The 26,897-nt window shown below is 43.3% G+C and overlaps 2 protein-coding genes across 2 annotated transcripts; both read right to left on the bottom strand.

Moving 5' to 3' along the window:
• Window positions 1–10,301: 10,301 nt before the first annotated feature.
• dok3 (docking protein 3) lies at window positions 10,302–17,276 on the bottom strand. The gene is made up of 5 exons (XM_084549758.1): window positions 17,057–17,276; window positions 15,534–15,836; window positions 15,159–15,249; window positions 13,026–13,213; window positions 10,302–11,968 (listed from the first exon to the last, which is right to left on the bottom strand). The coding sequence occupies exons 1-5, from the start codon at window positions 17,111–17,113 to the stop codon at window positions 11,078–11,080; spliced, it is 1,530 nt and encodes a 509-aa protein (XP_084405884.1). The 5' UTR covers window positions 17,114–17,276; the 3' UTR covers window positions 10,302–11,077.
• A 161-nt stretch (window positions 17,277–17,437) lies between these two features.
• On the bottom strand, window positions 17,438–26,823 carry ddx41 (DEAD (Asp-Glu-Ala-Asp) box polypeptide 41). The gene is made up of 17 exons (XM_084549757.1): window positions 26,655–26,823; window positions 25,713–25,808; window positions 24,393–24,543; window positions 24,193–24,267; window positions 24,022–24,082; window positions 23,793–23,929; window positions 23,625–23,697; window positions 22,872–23,025; window positions 22,405–22,541; window positions 22,003–22,165; window positions 21,031–21,162; window positions 20,862–20,933; window positions 20,669–20,765; window positions 20,253–20,402; window positions 20,063–20,134; window positions 18,012–18,122; window positions 17,438–17,807 (listed from the first exon to the last, which is right to left on the bottom strand). Exons 1-17 carry the CDS (start codon window positions 26,679–26,681, stop codon window positions 17,671–17,673), a joined length of 1,845 nt encoding a protein of 614 aa, XP_084405883.1. The 5' UTR covers window positions 26,682–26,823; the 3' UTR covers window positions 17,438–17,670.
• Window positions 26,824–26,897: the final 74 nt, after the last annotated feature.

Here is a 26,897-nt window from a genome sequence, read left to right as displayed (position 1 = left end):
CCTGGTTTCCTGATGCCCTGCAGATGTCCTCAGCCACTTTATATATATATATATAAAGTATCCTGTGTGAGGTTTTTTTCATCATGTGTTTGGGTTACTATCTAGTCTGTCATTCTTCATGTGAGTGACAGGCTAGGCTCGGCCAGTTCTTTGTGATGATACATACTGCATATACTTAATAATAGGATGCTGAATCGATTTTTCTCTCCCGGGACAGTAAAAAGCCATAATATGATGTGTTTAGGCTGCTGGCATCATGAAAACTGAAACTGAAAACCGAGACTGTAAAAGCATTCTCCTTCCATCTCCCATTTTACGCTGTTACAATTAGTCAGATTTTTTATTTCCGTATTTCGTTTCAAGATGTCAACTGGTATAAAGCTTGTAAAAAAGCACTTACAATATTTGACATTTTGCGACATAAACATGAAAAGACTGATATATCTCCTTCCTGTACAAAACATATGAGGCAACAGTCAGCAGACGATTAGCTCGGCTTAGCAAAATCGGGCTCTGTCAAAAGGTGATGAATTCCACCCACCAGCACCTTTAAAGCCCACCAATTAACAAGTTACATCCTGTTCGTTTAATTTGCTTGAAAAAAAAAAAATATAAAAGAATGGCTTGTGTGTTGCAATCAGGCTCTGGGAAGAAAGCGAATAGGCTCACAGCTAAAATACTCAAGGGGTCGATTTTATTCTTCAGAAGGAAACAAAGGAAAACTCAGACTTGTGCATTTCCACAAAAGACACAGCGTGCACATCCGCCGCTTTCCACATCAGGTTTGTTTTCAGCCGCGGCTGCCGAGGTAAAAAGGTATTGAGGAAACCAAATTTCGCTGCATCCACACAGAGGCGCGTTAGTCAGCACTTAACACCGCCGCTGGTCGTCTGTCAGGTCACCTCCTATCTCCAGCTGAGTAAATCATACAAATTTAATTTCTCTTGTTATCCAGCGCAAATGTGAATGCAGCAGAACTCTGACTCTACCGACTACTACTTTGAAGCTGAATAAAAAAATAAATACTTTGTGGTCTTCTCTGACAGCAGAGTAAAAAGCACACAGTAGCCTGCAACAAGGAAATGATCTGATTCACAAGTGCTGCGATTCAGACTATGAGGGGAGAGTTGTTCGTGTTTGCCGATGCTATCACGGGAATAACACATCGTTTACACCTCTCATTCTATAGTTTTCATCTCTTCCCAGATATACAGCTCCTACAGGTCTCCCCCTGTCGCTCTCTTACTCACTCTTCACCTTTGGCTTGCAATCCATCTTCTGTTCATTGCTTCTCTTATAGCCAACACCTATGGCACTTCCTGTTGGTTTCTACACTTACGCTTTGCAGACTGGGACTGAAAATGAAGGATAATCTGCTAATGATTTCCATTTAGTTCAGCCGCTGGGGCTCAGAAATACATGTGCCGCATAAATCCTGGCGTTTACGACATCAACATCTCCTTTTAAGCGTGGGACGAAAAAGAATTGGGCAACGGGCGTGGACAGGGCATGCCATGCAAGGAACCACCTTTGCACATAATCCTTTGGCACACCCACCAGCTTCACATTACAGGTGGAAATCACTGAAGGATTATAACATCACATCAGCTCTGCTCAGTTTAAGGCGCCGTTCACCATCAGCGATCTCACCCCTTCTCTGTCTCGCCGCATTCCTCCCTCTTTACCACCCTTAAATCACACCCCCTCTAGGCGAGCTCGGTGCTTTAAAAGGAGAGATCACACCAATCCGGAGTGTCGGCATGAGAACAATTAGAAGGCAGGTGGGGAAAATTGCTCTTTTCATAATGAAGGTTATTTATACGTGGCCCCTTACAGAGCTGGACACGCTTTCCTCGTCGTTGGCCGCGCTCACGGTTCAAGGCTCCGTCACTTCCCGCATCGCACTTCCTCCCTCTTTTTCTTCCCTGCAGAAAACACGCTTGAAATTCACAGCCACCTATATTAACACAAAAGGCTGCAGAGGATGTCAGTTCAGACTGAGACATCAGTGATTCTCAATCCAATTACATTAATCGACCATAGCAAATCCATACTGAAGGTTGATGAGCAATCTTTACTGCCAAATTATAGGGATCTCGTGGATTATAATTGAAGTTGGTTGTGGCTGTCACTCTCTGTCTAATGAAATAATCTTGTTGAACTAACCCTCTGACCGCGATCATGACAGACACAATCATCCTAAATATTGGGGCTTTGCTCCTCACATCGTTCCGCTCTGTTGCCAGAGTGGAGATTTTCAGTTAAATGTGGGGAAACTCTTCCCTGACTCATTTCTGCCGGCAACAGACAGGGGGAGAGATCGAGGCAAAGGGGCTGACAGGGAGCATGCGAGTCGTCCATGATTTTCAAGGCATCGCGCTGACTTCACGGACACTAAAGATACCGAAGGTCGTGCGCCTTTAAAGGATTGAAAGCAGCCCGGCATGACTGGTGATGTCCACATGACTTCTTAACAGCTCTTACTTTGTGCTGCAACTTTAATTCAGTCCGCAAGGTCAAAGGGGTCAGTGGACAAAGTGTTGCTCATCTTAACCGAGCAGCAGCCACATGCTGCTCAGCTCTGCTCCAAACACAGAGCACTACTGCTCTCTACTGACAGCTGCACGTCCCCAGCCAGCTTGGACATTAATGAGATTTACTTTGTCTCTGATTCACAAAAGGACAGGAAAACATGTGGACACCACGACTCATTTCTGTGTTTCACTGTAGAGAAAAGTTTTCGAGGATCATTTCTTTTTAATTCCAAGGGAGGAGGTTTAAGGCAGCATCCGGTGTGCCGAGGACATATATGATCGCATCTTGTTGTGGTCTGTATCATGACGGATATAATCCTCGGCGAACTGAGCAGGGCCTGATTATTATACGATACACATCTTTATCCTCACAGTAAATGGCTTTCTGATTGCTGACCATCGCCGAAGCCTCCAGAGATATCCCCTTCTCAGACAACTGTCTATCTCCTGCAGGATTTATGTCTGGCAGACAGTCAGTAAATAACCCTATCAGCACTTAAGGGATCATTTAGTTTTTGGAGTGTGTTATGGCATTTATATAATCATTATATTTGTTTCTCTGGCTGAAAAATATCCCCCTCCCCCCTCCTCGTTTGATCGAATCATGACTCCATGTGGCTAGTATATTGCGTTATCTCCATCTGCTGGCATCTGGCAATATTACATGATTTATTTATGGAGACTTTTTGTGTCAACTCAGCCAGGTACACACTCATTTTTTAAACTGAATCATATCTTTCAAATGTATATAGGAGTAGGTGATGATGAATTAAAGTTAATGAGGGATCAGAAATATAAAAACATGTGTGTGATATAATGTAATGCAACACAGATGCAAAACCTCTAGTCTAGATCAAAAAATAATACTTAAATATATATATATATATATATATATATATATATATATATATATATATATATATATATATATCGGTAGTTTTTGTTAAAATTATTGATCAAGTGTGTGTGTGTGGCCAAATGCTGTATAAATAATGGAGACACCTGAAAGCATGATCAAATGCGCAAACTGCAGCTTCAGAATCACCAGAAGGCATCGTCACCTCTTTGACAACCAAACATACTGCATATTTCTACTTTCTGGACACCGATCAGGCATAACATTGTGACCACTGACAGGAGAAGTTAATAACATTGACCATCTTGAGACAATTCTGCTGAGAAACTTTTGGCCCTGGTATTCATTGGTGTGGATGTTACTTAGACAGGCACCCCCACCCCACAGCCTGACACAGGGGCACACACAAAAACAATTTAGGAACAACTAAAAAAAAACACACATGAAACCTGACCTCCAAATTCACTAGATCCCGAACTGATCAAGTATCTGTGGGATGATCCACAGAAGCCCCTCCCCTCAACCCATAGGACCCAAAGCCCCCCCCCCCCCCCCCCCCCCCCCCGCACTAACAACATTCTGTTTCCAGACACCACAGGACACCCTAAGAAGGCCCATGTCCAGTTTCTGATGAGTCACAACTGTTTTGGAGGCACAAGGGAGACCTATACAACATTATGCAGGTGGTCATAATGTTATGCCGGATTGGTGTGTGTGTATATATATATATATGTGTGTGTGTGTGTGTGTGTGTGTGTGTGTATATTTATCTTTGAATAATATGTTTTTAATCTATAATTAATGAGGAAGGTCCTATGAAGTCTAAGTCTTGGTAAAAGTCCTGATAAAAAATGGACAGAGGCTGCGGATTAATTCACTCATGTTCTGTTCTGCTCATCAAAACTTCATATAACGGTGTTATCACAAGCACAATGGGCCGAGCATCCATTACACACTGTAAGTGTCTATCCACCGCTGACAGCTCTCAGAGTCCCTGATGCTCAAGTGTCTGGAAGCCTTTCTTCTTCTTTTGATGGACTGGGTCTTTACAGCCCGCTCCACGTTTGCCTATCTGCCATATGCTGTGCTGGTACATGAAAGGAGGAGGAAAAACTGCATTTCTTTTTCAGCCCGTCATACGTGAAGGAAAACCCAGGGACGGCCCCATTAATGCAAACGTCTTGTCTTTGATTGATTAAGCACTCTGACCCGTTTACCGCGGCTACGTCCCTAATGAGCACTCAAATCATTTTAGCAAAATATGTTGGTGCAGAAGGATGAATAATGTGCTGGAAGGATAATCAGATATTTGAGTGTATTATCTATACAAAATAAAGGTTTATTATATTATTGAATTATTCTAATTCAATAATATAATTGCATTTATTTTGACGTTCCTCCCTTATACTATGGGGCAGTTTAGTCTGATTTTAAAGGCTACTTTTTAGTTTTAATAATAATAGTGTAGTTAAAGCTGCAATATTTGAATTCCAAATGTAATAAAGCATAAATCTGCATAGGAAATAACCACAAAAACAGTATACAAGCACCTCATAATACACATAATACCACTACTTAACTATTCTTCCACGTTAAAGATGTGTTAATAGGTGAAAATAAACCGAGTGTAGCTTATCTAAAGCTTAAAACGCAGTCTAATGGAACAGCATAGCCCGACAACAGAGGTTTTGCTTCTGCACAGTGCTGCAGGCTGCTTCAGCTAAGAGTGATCAAAGTGGCCTCCTTTTGACACAGCGTGGCCGTACTTAACATAACTCAGCCCGTAGTGTTTGTAAGACACGCGTCTTATAAAAGGCAGCCCACTGGTGACACCTGTGATCACTGGTGCGGGTGTGAATCTCTGAAGACCTGCTTTGTTGCACCCTCACTGCTGAGTAAACCGCTGACTGACCCCGCGGGTTCCGTCTGTCTCCCCGCATCAGGGCGTAAAACGGCACCCTGCAGACTTTTTGCTTACCAAGCATCGCGACACTTCGCGCTCCGCCTCAGAGAGGAGCCGCGCAGTTATTCTCGCGATGCTCCGGCAAAGCGTGCTGCAAGTGAACACGTTAAAATGTAATATTTCCCATGCCTGGCAGTGGAGCACACTGCTGCACAGGAAGTCATCTCTCCTCATATTATTGTCCTTCCCAGAGTTCATCAGTTAGCCGTTTTGCCGCAGATAACATTGACTTAATGAAGCGCTCCTTTAAGTAGAATATTACTTCCCCCTTCCCAAATTAATGAGGCCGCTAATTGTGCTAATTTGCGTCTGAAATCCGGGCATTAAGATTTCTCTCTTTGCTCACCAGAGCCACCTCCGTAGCTTCGGGTGTGAGAGCATAATTACAGACTATCTGCTCCCAGCATCAAGAGGTTCACTGTTCCTGGCGCACGGACTGTGCGGTGAAAAGAAGGAAACCCTCAATTGTTGGGAAATTAAAGAGTCTTTAATTAAAACACGGGACAAAACGGTGGCTGGTTGTATAGATGAGTCAGCTCCAGTGAGGAAGCACACCTAATAGTGTGTCTAAGGAAATTTACTCCTGTCTGTGTGATGTTGGGCTAGTCTTAGTATTTTCCACGAATTTCTTTATAATATGTGTGTTAAATACAATAATTCCAGCTGATTTGAAAAAGAACTTGCCATTTCCTTTATGGATCTTACTGTATATTGTCATTTATTCACTCTTCTTGTTGTCACATAAGCAAAATCCCACCTGCAGCGTTCATTCTGGTCCTTAAAGATTTCCAAATAATTCCAGGAAATAGAAAATGCAACGCTGCTCATTATTCTAACTTCTGGAGTAACTAAAAGAGTCATTACAGGTCAGACTCATTATGACTTTCCAGTAAATGATTCTCTCCCTATAATAAGAACCAAATTGCTAATTTCTTTCCTGGGAACCTCCAACCGAATCGTTTACAAAATTAGTCACCTGTAAAATCGAGTGTTACAGTAATATCTTTGTCCTCACAGGTTTGGCTGTACCATTCAAACATGGAGCTAACAAAAAAATAATAATGAATGAATAAATAAAAAAAAAAAAAAGCTGAGACAATATTTCAAATTAAAGCCTCAGAAATCGTGTTGAAGTAATTATAGATTGCTCGGGGCCACGGTTCTCCAGCTCCCCCGGGGATCACTGGGAAGGTTCGAAGGCGTCCCCTGTGGAAAAGATTTTCATTATAGGACTCCTTAATTTACTCGAAATTGAAACAATCACGCAGTGTATTGGGCTTTTTATCGGACTTACTTTCCGTGTCAGACTGTGAGTAACACGAGAAACCCCAAGTGCTCACAGTGATCACTCACCATTAAACTGCACGGACTGGTCGAGCTGCAGTTATACATCGCATTTGTAGCAGTGCAACAGCTTATAGTTAGTATGCCACAGGAAGTGGTGTTGACACAGGCTGGTCCTGCTGTGGTTGGCAGAGTTGTAGGGTTGTGATATTGCGATAGTTCATAGAACTTGTGTAAACTATACCATCAGGACACTTGCATTAAAGTTGTATAAGTACTGTTCTTAATTAAAAAAAAAAAAAAAAAAAAAAGGCATTGTCAGTGGATTTCCTGTCATTTCTCGCAGATAAGGACGTCACTGTTTCAAGTTTTTGGTGAAATAAATGACAAACTGAGGTTTCACGTCAGGTCATGGCTATGTCACATACTGGATTAGTTTGTATTTATTTATTGGACTGTAAACATACTGCATACTGGACAAGCTGCTAAAGAAGGCCATGTTAATCCTGGATCGTCCGTTGGACTCAGTGGAGCAACTGAGCAACTCCTCTCACTCCTGGTATGAGACTGTTGGAACCTTAGTTCATTCAGTCAGAGGCCACTGCACCCACAATAGAAGAAAGAGCGGTACCACAGTCAGACTCTTTAGCAGCAACCTTGCTTAGCACTGGGCCGCACGGCGAGACGGTTCTGCGGCTTTTCTGTGCATGCAGACTTTGCGAGCAAGACGTGCTTATAGGTCAACTGGTGACTCTAAATTGGCCGTAGGTGTCCATGTGAGTATGTATAGTTGCGTTTGCCCTGGTGAACTGTTCAGGACGTACCCCTCTTCTTGCCAAGCTGCAGCCCCCAGACAACCTCCTAAGCATAAGCTGTCCATAGTGACTATTGAACCACTTCACCTTTTTGTTTTCAGTTAATTTTACTAACTTGACATATTTCTTGTTGCTTTAACGTGTTGTATTCTGCATTGTTGACTTTTTTTTTGCCTTGCCGTTATAAGAACTAAATCCCCCCTTCGGGACCAATAAAGACTCATCTTATGCAAATCAAATTGCAATTAAATCCGCACCAATTCCACTCGCTGGTTTTTACGCATGCGCTTTCTAACCCCTTTAGTAGGACTGCCACTCATCCAAAAGGATGTACAGTGATTATAGGTGGGCTACATTTACTCAAGCACCGCATTATAAGGCTTAAACTGGCTCCTTCTCTCTCTCTGTCTGTCTGCTGCAGAAGGTCACTGGAGGCTGACCTTTGAAATGTTCCTCGCACCTCCTCGGCCTCCGCTGCCACTCCTCCGCTCACGCCCCGCACCAGATGGGAAGTGTAGCCGCACTTTTTTTTTAGAGTCTGCACGCAGGGTTACAGGCTGTTGCGCTGGCAGCGGGGCCGAAGGAATGAAATATTCATGTGGCCCCAAAAGTGAATGGGACACCCCGGGACGGAGAACGTGCCGATTTATTAAACTAAGACCAGGCCTCATTAAACTGCTGGCGGCGAGGCAGGTCACGGTGATTTTCTTTGCAAGCGCTCGACCCCGACTGTCACACACACATACAGAGAAAGAGAGAGAGACACACAGAGAGATGAGGGCACTGAATGCAAAATTTGTCCCCAAGTCGCCATAACTACTATACAACATGTCTGATCTCCCAGCGGACAGATCTGAGCTGGTGCTGAATTTGCTCCTCTCCGGTAATAGACGGCCTAATGAGTGATTAGCTCTTGTGTCAGAGCAGTGCGCGTCAGTGTGGGAGCTCAGTTGTCGCTGTGGGCAGCATATGGGAGACGTGGGTGACACTGTCCGTGACAGAGGTGCGTGGCTTGCGTGGGGTGCCAAGGGACACCAGCTGATATGCACAGGACACGGGCCGCGTGACTATAACCGAAATTTGTAGCCTAATTCATCTACCGATTCATTTTGCCTCACTTAAAAAGAACTTCTATATATACACACAATTTAACTTTATGGCCCGTGCGTGTTTTCATCTTGCTAAATGATTCATAAATCGCCCTCAGACGACTTATCAGTTATCGTGGCTCTGCAATAGGCAGGTGTGCCTCAAGCCTTGTCTCCCACCTGTTCCTTTTATTATTCATCTGCAAATAATCCGAGGAAGATTGGCCACCTTTTTTTTTTACTGTTTGTTTGAGAACAAACCCGTACGCGCATTTCGCTGCCAGATCTCTTCGGGGTCAGACCCAATTAAGGAGTCAGTTGCTCATGAGAAAGAAGTCCAAAGTCATTTTCCATGGGGTGGGAGCGGAGACCATCCACCGTGATGATAATGATAATGATAATGAAGCCTTAAATGTTTCTAACGCGCAATAAAAACATTTGTTTACTGGTTTTTACTTACTAGAAAATTAACATTTAATATCCATTCTAAGAGTCATCAGTTTCTCATTTCCTCAGTGGCTTATACATTAATAAAGTCGAGGGGAAAAAAAATAAAAAACTAGTTTTGCCACAAAAGTTCATTAACGTGCGTACTGGTTTATTCATTTACAGAATATCTGAATCCGCTGATAATAATGAATCCAAGACTTTAAACAGAACAAGCTCATTAGATCATTTACGCCCGCTCTACTCATCTTTCTTAAAAGTTTTTTCAAACATACAGTATACGCCACGCTCTTAAATGATTAATACTTTCGGCACCCTTCTGTGTGAGGACCACAACAAGGTCGTGATTGAGTTACAATGCACAATAGGAGAAAAAAGTCGAGCTTTGTCTAATTGTTCTTTGACAGGGTCAGAGGGGACTGTGCGATTGGCTGCTGCCTCCCGAGGCTGCAGGGCTGTCAGGGCTGTTGGAAGACTGGGAGTGACACCAAGGTGACTGAGGGGAGGCTGTATAAATTGTTTGCGCAGTGCAAACCACTCCAGAGACGAGGGCATCCGCCAAAGTCTTTTGTGCGACCTTTCCCTGCCCTGCACGAACACAGGCCATTACAGCGATGGCTGCAAAAGCGGAGCTCGCAAGCTGGTCAGAGTACCCAGAGGATTTCTCCCTGCTGCAGCAGAGCAACTTGGCCCACATCAACTCCAAAACTTGGATTTCTTCGAGTTCAATCCGTGCGTTCTCGAGGAGGGATGCTCACGCAGCTGCAGACGCGGGCATCTCACTGGAGAAGCTTGTGCCCATGAGTAAACTCCAAGACTGCGTGTCCACTGCAGGCATCACAGACTCCGATACGGCATCGGACGGAGGCAGGGCCAGCCACTTCGGCCCCCAGAAACACCGGCGGGTCGCAGCCAACGCCAGGGAGAGGAGGAGGATGCACGGCCTAAACAAAGCCTTTGACGAGCTGAGGAGCGTCATCCCCTCCATGGAAAACGAGAAGAAGCTATCCAAATATGACACCCTCCAAATGGCGCAGATTTACATCACGGAGCTGTCTGAGCTCCTGTCCGGCGTGGTTCACCCGGAGTGCAGGAGTCCTCATCCAGGCTCAGGGGACCAGACCTCCAGGAGGAATCTGATTCATTCGAAGCCGCTGACCGGCGAGAAGAGGGACACCACCGTCTCTTTCGGTCACCTGATTATACTCGGACCTACATCTGACTTGGAGTCAAGCACGTCAGGGGTATCCAACTGCAGTGATGGGGAGTCTTCGCATCTCAGTGACACGGAGGAAAGTCACAGTGGGAGACAGTAACAGAGAACAATTACCACAGACTTCTAGTTGGTTTCCAGTTTGTTTATATGACATGAGACAACATTGGTCACAGGAGACAGTTCTATTGCATATCCGTCATCATTAATACCTTACATGTTTCATGAAAAAAAGAACAGGTAAAACTCAAAGACACCTACAAAGATATAGACTTTGTTTCTTCCCTGGGGCCATGATGAGTTCTCACCGGATTCCTTTTTTTTTGCACTTTATATTTCCTGAACCAGTACTAGTGACATCTCCAGTGTCATGAGTCCTCTGTTTGTCTAATTAAAAACAAGTATTTTTCTATTTATGTGTTGCTAAGTGATATGCGGCGGGGGTTGTTTTGCTACAATAAAGATATACTTCAGATGTGAATGTGCATTTTAAGTCATTTCTGTCTGTGAGCGGTATGTGGAGTATTTACAAGAAAATGTCTTGTCTCCTTCCATCACGCTGCAAAGCCGTTCATTTACATATGTGAATCTTCCACAATGAAACAGCAACTATCAGGTGCATGTTCATCCTCCTTATCTGCTAATGTCACTGTGAATATATGGTAGCACGCAGCTTTTGTAAAATTCAAAATCCTCTTTTTGCAGCAGCAGAAAAAAAAAATTCTTCCAGATGCATTTATTTACATTTAAACATTTATGAGCCATGGTGATTCACCGCATGCTCCCAGTAGAAGGTATTTTATGGAAGTAAAGAAACTAATTATGCTTTCTGACAATTTATCATGGTTAAAATAGCTCCTCGCAATCTGTCTGTTAACTAAAAGCCTGACTGAGAAAACGTGGGGCCGCTCTCTCCATAGGGAAGAGGTGGCTGGAACTTTGCCAGGTCCTTAGAAAGGATTTCTGCCAGCCTGTGTTTAAAAGTGCCAGGAGGCTCTGTGGGGGCAGAGGAGCCAATGGCCTCCTCTGTCTCTGTCATGTCATCTACTGCCTGTGACTGTGTACTATACCCTGTCTGGATGCTGGTGTTCACAGGGGGCAGGTTCTGGTTTCGGGGCTTGGGGACATTGGGAACATTGGGAACGGATTTGGTGAGCGGGTAGGGAGGAGGCTGGGGTACAAACTGAGTCATGGAAGAGGGGGGAGGCGGAAATGGGGCATCTGTGGGAGAATCGTCTGCTTTCACATCTGAATAGGTGTACTGTGAAACTTCTCCCTCGGCTTTTAATTTATCTCTTCTTGGCAGAGGAGGCGTGGATCTCCTCAAGTTGTAATAAATGCTGTCCTCCAAGCCGTCATACAGGTTTAAAGCCCCGAGGGAATGGCAGCGTTCTGTGTTGTTGTCGTCCGAATCCTCCGCTCCCTCCTTGCTGATGACGACAGGTCTCAGAAGAGATAGTCGCTTTATATTTTGTACATTAACAGTAGCGTAAAGGTCGGCTGCTGAATCGTCCACGTCATCAGAAACATCTGCAGCATTGCAGACAGGAGGACCAGCCGGCTTGTTGTTGGTTGTGGCTGGGAGGACAATAGGAGAGGTGTCAGACAATGATTTTCTATGGGCATAGATAGGCTGGACCACCGCCTCCCTCTCCGCTGCACACTGCTTGGATATGGCCTGGAAGATCTGGGAACCGTGCCGGGTCAGGAAGGTGAACACTCCTGCTCCTGAGTCACAGCGTCGACCCGCTTCAATGCAGAACCCTCCCTGCAATCATACCCAGCAGTGCACATCTTGTTTTAGTAAAAATAAACTCAGTGTTCTATTCTGATGCCTTAAACATGTTGAAGTACCAATACACCAGTGTAAAAATAGTCCGTTCAAAACAGAAGTTATGCATTGAAAATCCTCCGTAGGTGGAAGCATTAGCATCAACAGGCAGTAGTGCTGAATTAAACAGAGGTTTGGTCCCTCTGACTGATAAATTAGTATGAGATCATTGGATTATTAATACTGAATACTGATGCCATCAGGGTTACACCCTGTTACACCCCGTTGCTTAAAATGGAAATGGTACTTTTCTTGAGTAAATGTTACTTTCCACCACTGCTTATACACTGATCAGGCATAACATTGTGACCGCCTTCCTAATATTGTGTAGGTCTCCCTTGTGCCTCCAAAACAGTTGTGACTGAACAGAGAATGGACATGGGCTTTCTGAGGGTGTCCTGCGGTGTCTGGCAACAGAATGTTGTTAGTGGGGGACTTTGGGCCCTACGGGTTGAGGGGAGGGGCCTCTGTGCGTCAGACTTGTTCCAGTGCATCCCACGGATACTTAATCAGTTTGGGATCTAGTGAATTTGGAGGCCAGGTCAACACCTTGTGCTGTTTGTCATGTTTTTTTTTTAGTTGTTCCTAAACCGTTTTTATGTGTGTGCCTGTGTCAGGCTGCGTCCTGTTGGGGATGGCTGCTGCCATCAAGGAGTGTCATTTCTATGGGGTGGGGGTGTCTGCTCTGGTCCAGGTGGGTGGTACATGTCTAAGTAACATCCACGTTAAAAATGCCAGGTCTAAAAGTTTCCCAGCCGAACATTGTATAGTCACAAGATGGTCAATGTTCTTTACTTCTTTTGTCAGTGGTCATAATGCTGTGGCTGATCAGTGTAGGTACTACTTATAATCTTGGTAGAAGAATAAACAGCTGACTTGACTGTTGCTGCAGGTTTAAAGATTAGAGTGGCGTTCATTTCGTCTTCCAACTCTTGGCATGACTTTTCAAAACTGACTGCTTTTTCATGCGATGCAGTTCATGAAGTGCAGTTACCTCAACCTGGCCAAATTTCCGTAAGAGGCAATAAGGCCAGCTGTAGATGGTGTAACTGGTATTGACGTCCAGCAGCATCACAGCCTCTTTGTCGGGGCTGACCAGATACTCCCCGGCCAGCCTGCACCTCCTGGAAGCCTCTGTGCTCTGGACGGTGACTTTGAACTGGTTCGGAGGAGGAGTCACATCTACACACGGGAAAAACATGACAGCACGCTGAGGTCAGTTCAGTGTAAATGACTAAATCCACTATAAGAGGGAAAAGCAGCAACGAGGCAGCAAAAGTAATTAATGTAGCAACGTTTTCCTTTAAAAATAAGAAAAAAAAAAAAGCCTTATTTTAAATTGCTTGCATTCTGCTAATCTCTCCGTATGACTGGGCTGCCCGGATTGTTCAGAAGTATAATCCATTAGGAAATAAAAAGGAAATGCATTTGTATAAGCCAGAGGTTGCTGACGCTAATACATTCTGTCTTTCATGTTTGAATAAATCAGTGGCCGCAGCTACCGTGCACACATTTATTAAACAATTCTGCTGAATGTGTCTAAAACGTAATGCTGCCATTTCTCTTTATTTTAATATATTCAACAATTTTCTCTTATTAATAGGCAATTTAATAAGTAACAATAACTCTAATTAATGGCTTATATTATTTTGTGCAGCCAGACTACCTAAACCATTTGCAAACAGAAAAAAAAGGAGAACCTGTCTGAAATTTGACAACATGCTTCTATATTACAGTGGAAAAAGGAAGTAGCTCTTTACATGTGTTTATATTTACAATGAACAGGGTTTTTTTATGTGTGTGTGTGAATGTGTGTTTTCTGTTCTGTTTTTCTATTGGTGAGAGGGGAAATTATTTAAAATTTCTAAAGTAATAATGGACATCCCAGAGTTTATCTACTGCGACGTCCATATATTTTTGGACACTCACATCATTTGGGCTATCTTATACACTTCAGAAGTCATCCAGCTGCTGCTGTCTTGTGTCACACCCTCTATAAACTCTCTTCCTCACGAGCATTTGACACTCCCTCCTCCTCAGTGTTTCACAGATGACGTTGTTTGCTTCGGATCACGAGTTCCAAGCCCTCTCCATACTTTTCTTCTTCCCATCAGCCTGCCACAGGTTGATCAGACTTGGGTCTGTCCAGAAAACGATCAGGCCGTTCTATTCCTGAGGCTTGTGGGCGCGCTCAGGAAGTCTTCTCTTTATGGAGGACCGAAGCTGAGCGTCTGCACTTTAAGCCCACATTCATTATGTAAATCAGATATATTCTGGTAAACAGCCAAAATAAGAAATGCTGTGTCAATGTTCGAAAATATGAAAGACCTTTACCTAGACCATTTCCTCACTTTAAAATATCTGCAAACATTTTGAACAGCACTTTCAAAATAAACGTGTTAAACTTGTAAAAGTGTCAGCCGCAAGGGTACTTCTGTAACTCAGGGCAAAACTTTCAAAGTTGCTGTTTCGATTTACTACGTTTAAAAAATCAAAAGGACAGTATTTCTATTTTCTTTTTTACTATTTTTGGTTAGTTAGTTGTGCCACACAGCAGTAGACCAGCAAATCCCGAGGTAAAGTTGTGGTTTTTATCAATGGAGTCTGGCGGCTTGTAATAATGGCTTTCTGACATATGTGCTTGTTTTAAGGTGGACCTTGTTGTGGGCTGACCCTGACCACGGGAATCAATTGCTTGGCTTCTGTACTGGCCCTCCCATCAGCTTTTCCAAACTAGAGTCACACCAGCCTCCATCTGCTCATAATATTACACCATATACAACCCCCGCCCAGAAAAACCAAATTATCCCGTTAAGCATTTTGCAAAGGAAGGAACATTTCATTCATTAATAATCAATTAAATAAACAGAGTAAACAAGAAAATAAGGTGTAGGTCGATCCCTTCCTACCTAATTGAATGAAAACATAAATTACACTACCATCCTTCTTTCTAACGCCCTGTCTCCAGCCAATCATTTTCATGCAGTCCCTTAACAATGGTACCATGTTGATATCAACAACCAGTTATTTATAGGACAGACGAGATAAAAAAAGTACCAATAAGGTCAAGTGTATTTTTGACTGCTTGTGACTGATGAGTTGCCGCCTTTGGATTAACATGCATTACCCCTTTTCCAAGATGAGTAAAGGTCATTGTCCTCCATGGTGAAGCCATTTCCTCCATCAAAATCCCCTTTGTCTACTTCTCCAGGATCCTTCTGCAAACACAGTGGCATGGTAAACATTACATGGGGTGTACACCTTGCTCTTATCGCTGTTTTATGACTTCAAAGTGGTAAGATGCAAGAAAGAGCATAGCTTGTGCAAGCACAAGAATTAGAGAAGTGACTGAAGTTACAGATAGGGCATTAACTTCCTCATTATGCGATCCGTCTCTGATTGTGTGTAAAGTTTGTCCTTGCCTTTCCCAAATGAGAGAGAGAGTGACACAGACAAGAAAGGGCGGGAGGAAGCAGCGGTTAAGAGGTGAGACGTGGGATACCTGGAAGGCTAGAAGGCTGAGAGCGTTCACCCAGTCCTGGGTTGAGGGGGAGGCTAGAGTGTAGGTTGTCTGTATGGTGTTCAAGTAGAAGGCTGTGCAGCCAGCAGGACAAGACTCCTTTGGAGCAGAGGTGACACTGAGGCAGTCGCTCAGACGCACCACCTTCCTCTCCGGCGTTTTCTGCCTACCAGCCTTCTTCTGGTCGGTGATGGAGCTACTCTCTACTGCAGAATAGATCTCCAACCGACCAACACCTGTAGAGCTGGGCTTGAAAAGCACCATGCGTATTTTCCGCCATGTTCTCTGTCGGAGGGAAGGGAGACAGCGACAGTTAAAAAGGTTGTTTTACAGGAAACATAATTATAGGCTTTTACACAGCCATACACACAGCTATATAAATAGTCACCAGAGTCCTGCTGAAACATGATGACAGCTCAATTTTTTTTTTCCATTCGGTTGACAGCTCAAAATATTCATCAGGGGCAAAAGGTCAGTTTATACCTGTATGTCTTAGTGGCTAATGCCAACAACACTGCATACGTGGTTAAGCGTCTTCTATTTTAGATATAGAATTAGAGCATCAGTGTGTCCTCAAACGAGGACACGTTTTTCAGTTTGTCACTGTGAGAACTCAAACTTTAGTGTCCACTTTACGATAAGGCAGCGTCGCCAAGACAAATCTTTCAAAGCTGATCGTTTGCTGTTTTTTTTCTGTCGATTACACACATTTTGTCAAGAACGTCTTCGTTTCAAATACGCGAGTTTATTCGTACGATTATCATGGGTCGTAGTTTCTTGACGACAGATATTGAGCAATTATGATCTTCTGTGTAATTTAGTCAAAATGTTGCACAAGGTGTTCCGATGAAAGACCATTCGGGGTTAGTTTATTTATTTTATTCCCCGCGGTCGGCTTGTGATGGAGAGACCCCACCGGAGGGATTTTCACAAACCATGGCATGAAGAAAAAATGTACAAACTGGGAACTAAACAAATATATAATCGCTGATTTACTGCACACAATGTGTGCAAACCAGGTGAGGAGCTTTACGGTTAATTCGGTCTCCGCGGTCACCTGCTCTCAAGTGACGGTTCATTCTCAAGAGGGTCAGTGTCCCTTAGGATGATGTACTGATAGGACTGGGTTCAGCATGAACTCCTAGAGTTTCTGTCGCCACTAAACATCCAGAATCATTTGAAAACAAGAGAAGGGTGCTCTTGTATAAGGCTGCTTTGAAAGAAAATAAACTGTTGTTGAATGATAACTTTTGCAGAAACAGGATTCCGTGAAATACTACAATTACTTACATTCACAGAACGAATAAAACAATTACTATAAGACACATACGCATTAAATTTTACTTCAAAGATGGCAGGACACTCTTAGATCTCACCGGCGTCCAAGATAATGTGTTAAGTAATTAACTTGCTTTTCATGAAATGACACATACCACTTGCGGTCGCTTCAACAAAAGCAAATTAGTATATTTCCGAAAAGTGTCCAAAGGCGACAAATAACTTACTTTTCCAAACTTCACCGCCTGAAGGTACATCACCTCCTCTTTGTAGATGACATCCATGCTCGTCTGCAAATCCTTTACCCTGCTATGACAGTTGTCGCGGCGTGGTCAACAAGCAGCTACTGAAGAAGTTAAATTTAGGTTTCCTTTACCACCAGAATAATTGTTTCCTTTACGTCAACGACCGCTTTCATTTTCTTGCCTGCGCGTAGAAGTCAAAATCTCTCTGATCTGCAGAGGGCAGCTATTGCAAAAGAAAGGACGGGAGTTGTGTTTGGCTGTTGTCTTGAGTCAAACTTCCCTTTGCATTATTCTGCTCGTTTCAGCAACTTCCTCACTGTGCAAAGCCAATGCAACACCTCTTACCAGATAATAGCACAAAAAAACAATAACAAATATAGTGGGTTTTATTTACAATTAGAGCATCAAAAATGTATCATACAAAAGCATCTTGTCCTTAATCAGTGTGAGCTGAATCTAACAGACCGGCAAAATATCTTAGGTGATGATAAAATACACTTCCTTTCATCAGTGACACGACACATAACTGCGCAGTTTCCTCAGAAATGTATCTCAGTTCTGTCGAGCGTCCGAGAATCTTGCTTCTGATAAAGCTCTTAAAAGTCCATTGAGCTATGAGCCAGGTAGTCTTTGCGCCCGATGTTGGTGACCTGCTTGGTCTGCATGGCCTCCAGCTTGGGACAGTCGGTAATACGATGGCCGAGACCACCGCAGAATGTACAGCCCCTCTCTCCTGTGGAAAGACAAGAATCAGATATGTCAGAAAAGCTCATTCAGGAAACTTCGCACTTATTTCTGTGAAATGACACCATCAGATAAGATAACGACTAACCCTAACTACCAACATACAAGACTAAAAGGAAATGTGAAGTATTTATAGGGCGACTGATGATAAATGAGCACGTATCAGAAAAAGAGACCTCTATGACTGACTCACCTCCGATGTCCAGCATCGTCTCGTCTCCTGTCTGGAGAACCTGGAGGACAGGAGGAACCTTCTGCTTGGCTTCCACGAGCAGAGCTTTTAGATCCATCAGCACTGACTCATCTATTGGGAAAGACACACACTTCCTATTAACTTACTGCCATTGAACATCAAAGATGCTAAATTCTCTCCAGTACATTATTAAAAAAAAGGAATTGAAACTCATTCAGAAGCACAGAAAAATAAAATTTAATTACTCAACTAAAGTACCAACTATTAAACAAGACATATGTGGCTTTTTAAACACATTTAAGAACGTCTCAGTGTATTTCAGACATATTTTTTCAACAAACTATGTGAAGTTTGTGCAGGTTTCCCTCCCTCCTCTTCCCAAAGCCGCCTCCCCCCAGACCCTCCACACACACACACCGGTTGCTCACCTGCTCTGTACTCAATTTAACCTGACGGGAAAAAACGGCACGGACAACTCGTGTTAAAACCCGATGTTTGTGCTCTTGACTTTTTTGATCATGGAGATTCACAGTTATTTAGAGACAGTTGGTCAAACCAGGCTGAAACGACTCCAGAAGTAATGTGAACTAGCCTAACTTTATAAGCACACAGCCCCGTCCCACCTTGATCATCCTAACACATACGCCAGGATGCTTTTCGTCGACTTCAGTTCAGCTTTTAACCCTGTCATCCCGGACAAGCTGACACCGAAGCTTCATGACCTGGTACTGTCTGCTTCTATGTGCCTCTGGATCAGGGACTTTCTCACCAACAGACCCCGGGTAGTGAGTACTGGGGACTGCACATCGTCTCCACACTGGTCCTGAACACAGGAACGCTGCAGGGCTGTGTGCTCAGCCCAGCTCTCTTCACACTCTTCACACATGACTGGTCTGCGGTCCATCCCACAAACACCATTGTGAAGTTTGCTGATGACGTCACCGTGCTGGGTCTCATATCGGACAATGATGAGACTCATTACAGACAGGAGATCCAACACCTGACAGAGTGGTGCTCAGACAACAACCTTGTTGTGAACACCAGCAACACCAAGGAGGTCATTGTGGACTACAGGAGGTCCAGGAAGACAGAGCAACGGTCCTCCCTTCATACAAGGGGATGCGGTCAGGCGTGTCAACAACATCAAATTCCTGACCTGACGTGGTCTGTGAGCACTGCACACCTGGTGAAGAAGGCCCAACAGAGGCTCTTCCTCCTCAGGAAGCTGAAGAGGGCTGGACTCTCCTGTCGACTACTGACAAACTTTTACAGGACCACAATAGAGCCCATCCTCTGTCTCCGTATGACAGTGTGGTATGGGAGCTGCACGGCACGGGACAGGAGGGACTTAAGAACTGCACAGGGGATTGTGGGGGGTCCTCTCCCAGGTTTGGACTCAGTCCATGCAAACCGGGTCCGAAAAGAGGCACAGCCGGATCGCGGCAGATCCCGCCCACTCGGGCCATGGACTGTTTGAACCTCTTCCTTCTCGGAAAATGTACAGACACATCAGAACCACAACTGGCAGACTGAGAGACAGCTTCTCCCCCAGAGCTGTGAAATCAATCACCCCCCCCACCCGCTTCATACACACACACACACACACACACCACCCTCCCCCCGACACCATGGACACTTTACAAAGTCATTGCAATGTTTGCACAGTGTAAGGTTTGCTACTAACTACCCATATGTATATATCTGTACAGCTCTATTTTAATTTTATTTTACTCTTACAGTGCTTATTCTACTGTTTCTATGGTTGCACTATTTAAGCCAGGAGCTACCGCCCAAAATCTCGTTACGTTCTCACGTAATGACAATAAAGGATTCTTGATTCTTGAACTCTTTACTATAAATTATTATTATTCGCTGATATTTTATTTGAGAGTACTCAAACTGTAGTCTGGTCTCACACAATCTTGTGAGAAACCCTGTACTGTCATGTTTTATTAGGTCTGCGTTACAGCCTAGAAGGTGGAAAGCTATCTTACTTTGGCCCCTATACTGGGACAGGATTATTATATTGATGAATCTTGACGTTTCCTTACCGCAGCCTTTATTGATGAATGTCGTGGCAATGCCAGTCTTGCCCGATCGTCCAGTTCTTCCAATTCTGTGGACTGAAACAGGAATATTTTGAGGAATTTAAGGTCATAAGGTTAAAAAATAAATAAACTATTTTAAGGCAGCTAAGCTGTGTGTGTGCGTGTGTGTCTATATATATATGTCTATTCTTACCATAGTTTTCTATCTCTTCAGGCATGTCATAGTTCACTACGTGCTGAATAGCAGGGAAATCCAGACCCTTGGAGGCGACATCTGTGGCAACCAAGACGTCCTTCTTTCCTTCTTTGAACGCTTCTATGGCTTTTGTTCTTTCTTCCTGATCTGAAAAACAATCAACAAATATCACTTTTAACGCAACAATATCCTCCAAGGAAAACATTCATAGAAACTGTGATGTAGAAACAGTGAAAGTTGCAAGAAGGGTGGCATCTAGTGGTAGTGATGAGTAACTACAAGCACATATACAGGCTCTGAGCTGAGATGATGAGTTGGACATTCATCCTCATATACGGCGACCATCTGCTTGTAATATTCCAGTGTATTTATCTACTGATATATATTGATGCTTAGCATAAAGTTCTGCATACCTTTTCCTCCATGTATAGCCACCGCCTCTACTCCCTTAAGCAGCAGGTACTCGTGGATGGCATCAACATCAGCCTTCTTCTCAGCAAACAACAGCACCTGTCGCAACGGAGGAGGATTTGGAACATGTTCAGTTTTATGTATTTTGGGTACGCCCGTGTCATAAGACGTGCATGAGTCATGATAAGTACTGACTGGAGGTGGTGTTTTCTGAAGACACTCCAGGAGGTACACCATCTTGGCCTCCTCTTTGACGTACTCCACCTCCTGCACACGCATGAAAAGATTCAGCTCGTGAAATTCTGACACGGATTTTCAGTCTAAACCCCCGCAACGACGGGGTTTCAGAATGAAACAAACGTACCTGGATGACATCCAAGCTGGCGGCTCCGGCCCTGCCCACGTTAATGGTGATCGGTTTGACCAGCGCACTCTTGGCAAAGTTCTGGATCTTCTTGGGCATAGTGGCGCTGAAGAGCAGAGTTTGTCTTTGTCCCTATGTGAGGAAACAAAAGAGTTAAATCATGGCAAGTTTCTAAAAAAACAAAAGAGTCGCAGCTGATTGAGCGCAGCAGCTGAAAAACAAACTACTTGGCCAACTGTGGGTAATGCTACATAGGAAAGCAAGAAGACCGTGTGATTTTGGCTTCTCTAGTTGCAATGAGAAGACGATTTCACGGACGGATTTAATGCAAATATGCCAAAATAACTTTACAGTGGTAAAATCTGTACAAAAGCCCAAGGATTTCTATCTAGGGTGCGAGTTTGTCAAACAAGATAATAAGTGTAGCCGCAGGCTTTAAATCATCCAGTGTGCAGCCCACGTGAATTAATAACTGATGCTGTTGCCTGCTTGGCCTTGTCAGCCTGGCTTTGTGAAGGTACTTGTCTGGTGAAGGCCACAACAAGCACACAGAACTCTTTCTACGTTTACTCTGCCACAGCAAAACAGCCCAATCGGAACAAAAACGCTTCACATAAACAACCGTACGCTTGACCGGATAATTTCTCTCTGGCTGGAACAAATACATCAACATCAGGCGACGTGACAAGTTTCTGGGAGGGAAGTTTCTCTAAAGATGAACGAGGCTGGAATTGATGAGGGCAGCACAGTTGAATCTCTGTCATAGTCTTCTAATGTATTAATTCAGTGTCAATAAAGTTAAGGGGAAAAAACTTCTTCTTTTGTTTCACTTCTGGCAGATCTGACACTTTTCTTTGCTGCTTTGCTCATGCCTAAAAAGTTCTATTCTGAATGCTTATTTGGGGCATTTAATCACCACTCATTTTATTTAATGTCCGTGTAAAAAGGTGGAAGCTGGAATCTTCTTCTCACCTTGAAATAGGAGAAGATGGTCCTGATGTCTTCTTCAAAACCCATGTCAATCATCCTGTCAGCTTCGTCCAGAGCCAAGTAGCGGCAGATATCAAGACTCACCATCTTCTTCTGCAACAGGTCCATCAATCTTCCAGGGGTGGCGACCATCATGTGGACACCACTGTAACCAAGAGGACACCAAGAGGAGTCAGGGGGAAAATGTTTCACAAGTACACAACGAGTATTGTTTTTGGTTCAGTCCTTATGTGGCAACGCTGCAAAACATTAGGACAAGAACATTTCATCTTCTCCTATTTTGTTGATCTCTGAATGATGTAGCTGAATCAGGCAAAATTTGCTCGACGCAAGTATAGAATGAAATTCTGGATGAACTCCACTCGGGCCGTCAATCTTGCTTACTGTTTTACGACCTCCATCTGCTCCTTGACAGACATGCCTCCGATGCAGAGGGCAGTGCGCATCTGAGGAGCCCCTTCCTCCTCAAGCAGCTTGCAGTAATACTCGATGATGCCATGTGTCTGCCTCGCCAACTCTCGCTGGAATAAAGTGAGGGGTAATAAAATTAGATGAGCTGCTTAGGGAGTCATGAGTATGAGAAGAGAAAGTTTCTCGCAGCTAGTGTCGTCGTGTCTGAAGGGCAAAATGTGAGAGATTTAATGTCGTGTCTTTAAATGATCCATCCCAGCTTCAAAAATCTGCTCACCATAATGAACAGTTCGTTTAAAAAAGAAAGACTCATTCATTATCGGTCTTAGTATAAAATATTTGTCTTAAAAATACAAGAATGCACATTTTGACCATTTACCAAACACTACTATCCCAATCAAGCAGATTTTAATGAAACAGGTTAATCTTGTATGTCTTACTGAAGGACAGATGATAAGTCCGTATGGTCCCTCTCTCTTAAAGAAAGGCAGCCTTTTCTCCTGCTCCAGGGAGAACATGATGATGGGCAGAGTGAACACCAGAGTCTTTCCTGATCCCGTGAAGGCGATGCCAATCATGTCTCGGCCTGACAGACTACAAAACAATCAGTGTCAGTATACAAACAGTTTATATGGACAGTGCTCAACACAAATTACATACACCGATCAGGCATAACTTTATGACCACTGACAGGAGACAATTCAGTGTTCTGCTGGGAAACTTTTGGAACCTGGCATTCATGTGGATGTTACTTAGACATGTACCGCCCACCTAGACCAGACCAGGGACCCCCACCCCATAGCAATAACACTCCTTGATGGCAGCAGCCATCCCCAGCAGGATGCAGGCACACACACAAAAACGGTTCAGGAACAACTCAAAAAAACATGAAAAACAGCACATGGTGTTGACCTGGCCTCCAAATTCCCTAGATCCCAAACTGATCAAGTATCTGTGGGATGCACTTGAACAAGCCTGATCCTCAACCTATAATACCCAAAAGCCCCCACTAACAACATCCTGTTGCCAGACACCACAGGACACCTTCAGAAGGCCCGTGTCCATTCTCTGATGAGTCACAGCCATTTTAAAGGCCAACACAATACTAGGCATTTGTCAATATTGGTCATAATGTTATGGCTGATCGGTGTATATTATACTTTTTGTATTCTAGTTCACTATTATGCACTTACACTGTAGGAATTCCTTGGATTTGGATTGGTGTTGGGTGGACGATTCCCTTCTTCTTTAAGCCTTTCAGAATAGCTGCAAAAATTATAGTGATGTATGTTAGTCGTGGGATCACTAAAGGCTACATATAGAAAAATAAAATGCGTTGGACAGCCGGAGCTTAGTGTCACCTGGCGGAAGCTTCATCTCCCTGAAGCTTTTGATTGGAGGAGGGATGCCATCTCCATCAACCAGGATGTGAAACTTCTTCCTGACACGTTCATTTCTGGTGTCTGGCATGTTCAGTATGTAGCGTGGTGCCTTCCAACTATAAAGAATATTCAGGTCAAACAAAAATAATAATAATAACAGTAAAAACAACCCAGTTACAACACTGTACGTGACTAATCAAGAACTTACCTTGTTTTTATGGGATCATCATATATGATACCTTTGGCCATTTCCTTCACAGACATCAGAGCTGACAGTAGGGAAATAAAAGTTGTCATAATAAGTTTTGCAAATTTCAGCATCTCAAAATTTAATAATTCAACATGACCTCACAAGAACTTGACTAAACTATAATTTTACCTCTGCCCTCTGCAACGCTCTCAAGAATCTTCTCCTCCTCTTTCAGCTGCTTCTCCTTTGCCGACTCCTTACGGGCTGCAGACACAAACACATAAAGCAGGCGAGGTATTACAGAATCCATATAGTCAAGTTAAATAGGCTGGAAAGAATAAAACAGGCGACTATCATAATACAGAGCGGGTTCGGTTTGACGGGGATACCTTCTGCTTTTTCCTTGAGGTGCTGATGCTGGTCGAGCAGACTAACATTGGAGCGTGGACCAAGACCTTCATCCTCATCTCGCTGCTCCTCCCCACTGTCTTTCTGCTCCTCGTCCACCGCCTTCCCTCGCAGGCGTAACATCTTCTGTAGCTGTGAGGAAAATGCGTTAAAATGAATGAAACATTGATATGTAGAGACTGGCTAATTGTCTTTTCCAATAATAATAATAATAATAATAATACAACAAGGATATTGTATTCAGCATTTGTTTAAAATAACGAAGAGAGCTGTTGATTCAACTGAGTTTTAATATTGGAGGCTGTGGTTTGTAGTTCCGTTGAATTGTATTGTACTGACACGTTTCTATTATTATGGCAACCCCATTTTAGTCTGTGGGCTAGACTAAATATAACATACGTGTCAAACATAAGGCCCGGGGGCCAAAACCGGCCCGCCGGAGGGTTTAATCTGGCCCGCAGGATGAATTTGCAAATTGCAAAAGTTACATTGAAGACATTAACCGCAATTTTTTCAATAAAAGTAAATTGCTATTCCTAGGGTTCACGCAGATTTAGTAAAAGTTGTGGACGTAACACAACACTGAGACCTAGAACTTGCATTTCTTTTTCTTAAGAAATGTCCAGTCATTAAATGTAAGCACTTTCACAATGTTCTTCTTTGCACTAAAACAAAGGGAAACATTTGGAGTTGTCATTATTTATAGGTAAATACGCTATCGTGTTATTGGTCTGGCCCTCTTGACATCAAACTGGGCTATATGTGGCCCCCAAACTAAAATGAGTTTGACACCCTTGAAATAGAAGAAACACTTTTGTGTTTAATTCAATCCACTTTAACATCACCACAAACTACATCCTCCTACATGATCATACAGTTGAATCACCACCTTTCTGTTACTATTTCAACATAAACTGCGCATTATAACAGTCATGAAGCAGAGATTTGGTGCAGAGCTTTTCAGCATTTTGCATAATGAACAGGCAAGTGAGTGTATAACGCACTTTTTTTCTCCACTGACAATGTGTGTTTTTACATGGACTTGACTATCAGAGCTTTTGAAGTGTCCCGTTTCTGTGTTTGTCCATGGAAACATCACATCCCAAATGTGACAAAAAAAAGAAGCATTATTGGGAATTCAAATTATTAGGACACAGTTTAGGAATGTGTATTTAATGTTGACCCGATATCGCTGATCCACTTAATAAGGTCAACGTCGGCTGGTACAAACTCAACAGATTTTATTGGCACACGACTACAGATTTCTAAATTGTCGAGCAGGACAGCGCACAACAACTTACCATTTGCTGCTTTCTGATTTTGACGGGAACATATGGTACATAGTCATCATCCTCCGATCCTTCTGAGCCTGATTTTTCCTCCTCCTCAAGGGATCGCTGCACACAAACACACTTATTATCAGTACCTCATTACGTCATCTGAGTTTTTCCCCCCTCCATAGAGAGGTTAGTACATAAGTCTCCAGATACAACCAGTCTTTTGAAAGAAAATCAACCATGCAAGATACTAAAGAGATGCTGGAGATGTTCAGGGTTTCTTGTGCAGACCATGCATTTAAATGATAAGAAATTATGACCATTATTAGTTATTTATTGTACTGTATGTGATTGGTGTGCACACACTAGAGCTGTGTGCTGGTATAACTCATTTTTTTACACTTAGTCTTCACTTTTAAACTTCCTGTGATTAACTTCTAATATTTTAAAATGGCTCAGTGTCTCAACCAAGCCATTCATTGAGGCTGGGGACAACACATCGCCTTGCAGGACTCCACTGGCTTTGCGTTTATAACCAAAAACACAAGATCTGTGCACGACGTAGAGCAAGTGTGTCCTTTTTAAGATGCTGTGTCTTCATCTAAGCATGATACTGTTAAATTTAACCGATACAAAAGCAGGTTATGATATTCTGAGGTGCGTTAGATTTCTATAACGTCACCTTTACGTATTTACCACGGGTGCAATACGATGTAGCTAATGCTAATCGTGGAGTTACAATGAACACGATTCACGTTCATATTTATTATTTAATTGAACTCAACGTTGCTCAAACACGTTGGTTTAAAGACATGCACCGGTTTGTTCCTACTATTTTCAAGTTATAATGGATTAGCTGGGTGGCTAAGCTAAAAGGAAACTAGCTAACGCTCGACTAGCTAGCTAGCTTCAGCTAGCCTTAGTTAGCATCTTCATAGCGTTAAAGATAACATGAGCCAAACTTACCTTTTTGGGCCGATTTTCAGTCTCCATTTTATTCACAAGCACGCAAACGTTTTCTAATTAGTTTACCAACTATGTTTTTGACGAAATATTTGCTATAAATTTCAAAGAATCTATCTAATCCACATGTTTACACACAACAGTAGTAGCTTTGAGTGTGTACGGAAAGCGGCGAGGGTCAAACCGTGTCGAGACGTTGCGTTCACAGCGGCAGTCCGGCGTCGGAGAGGCGCGTCCTGCAGAGTC

This window comes from Chelon labrosus (genome assembly GCF_963514085.1).
Source record: "Chelon labrosus genome assembly, chromosome: 8".
Classification (NCBI taxonomy): Eukaryota; Metazoa; Chordata; class Actinopteri; order Mugiliformes; family Mugilidae; genus Chelon; species Chelon labrosus.
Note: the sequence above shows the minus strand (reverse complement) of the source record. Positions and strands in the feature narration are given on the sequence as shown.

Coding starts and splice junctions, on each gene's coding strand:
- dok3 (XM_084549758.1), bottom strand. CDS start 17,113: ATGGATGTCATCTACAAAGAGGAGGTGATGTACCTTCAGGCGGTGAAG. Junction 15,837..17,056: donor AGGCGGTGAAGTTTGGAAAA/GTAAGTTATTTG, acceptor TCCCTCCGACAG/AGAACATGGCGGAAAATACG. Junction 11,969..13,025: donor GGAAATTTGGCCAGGTTGAG/GTAACTGCACTT, acceptor GTATGATTGCAG/GGAGGGTTCTGCATTGAAGC.
- ddx41 (XM_084549757.1), bottom strand. CDS start 26,681: ATGGAGACTGAAAATCGGCCCAAAAAG. Junction 25,809..26,654: donor CTGAAAATCGGCCCAAAAAG/GTAAGTTTGGCT, acceptor GTTTGTGTGCAG/CGATCCCTTGAGGAGGAGGA. Junction 22,542..22,871: donor GACTTATCATCTGTCCTTCA/GTAAGACATACA, acceptor ACTTTATTCCAG/CGAGAGTTGGCGAGGCAGAC.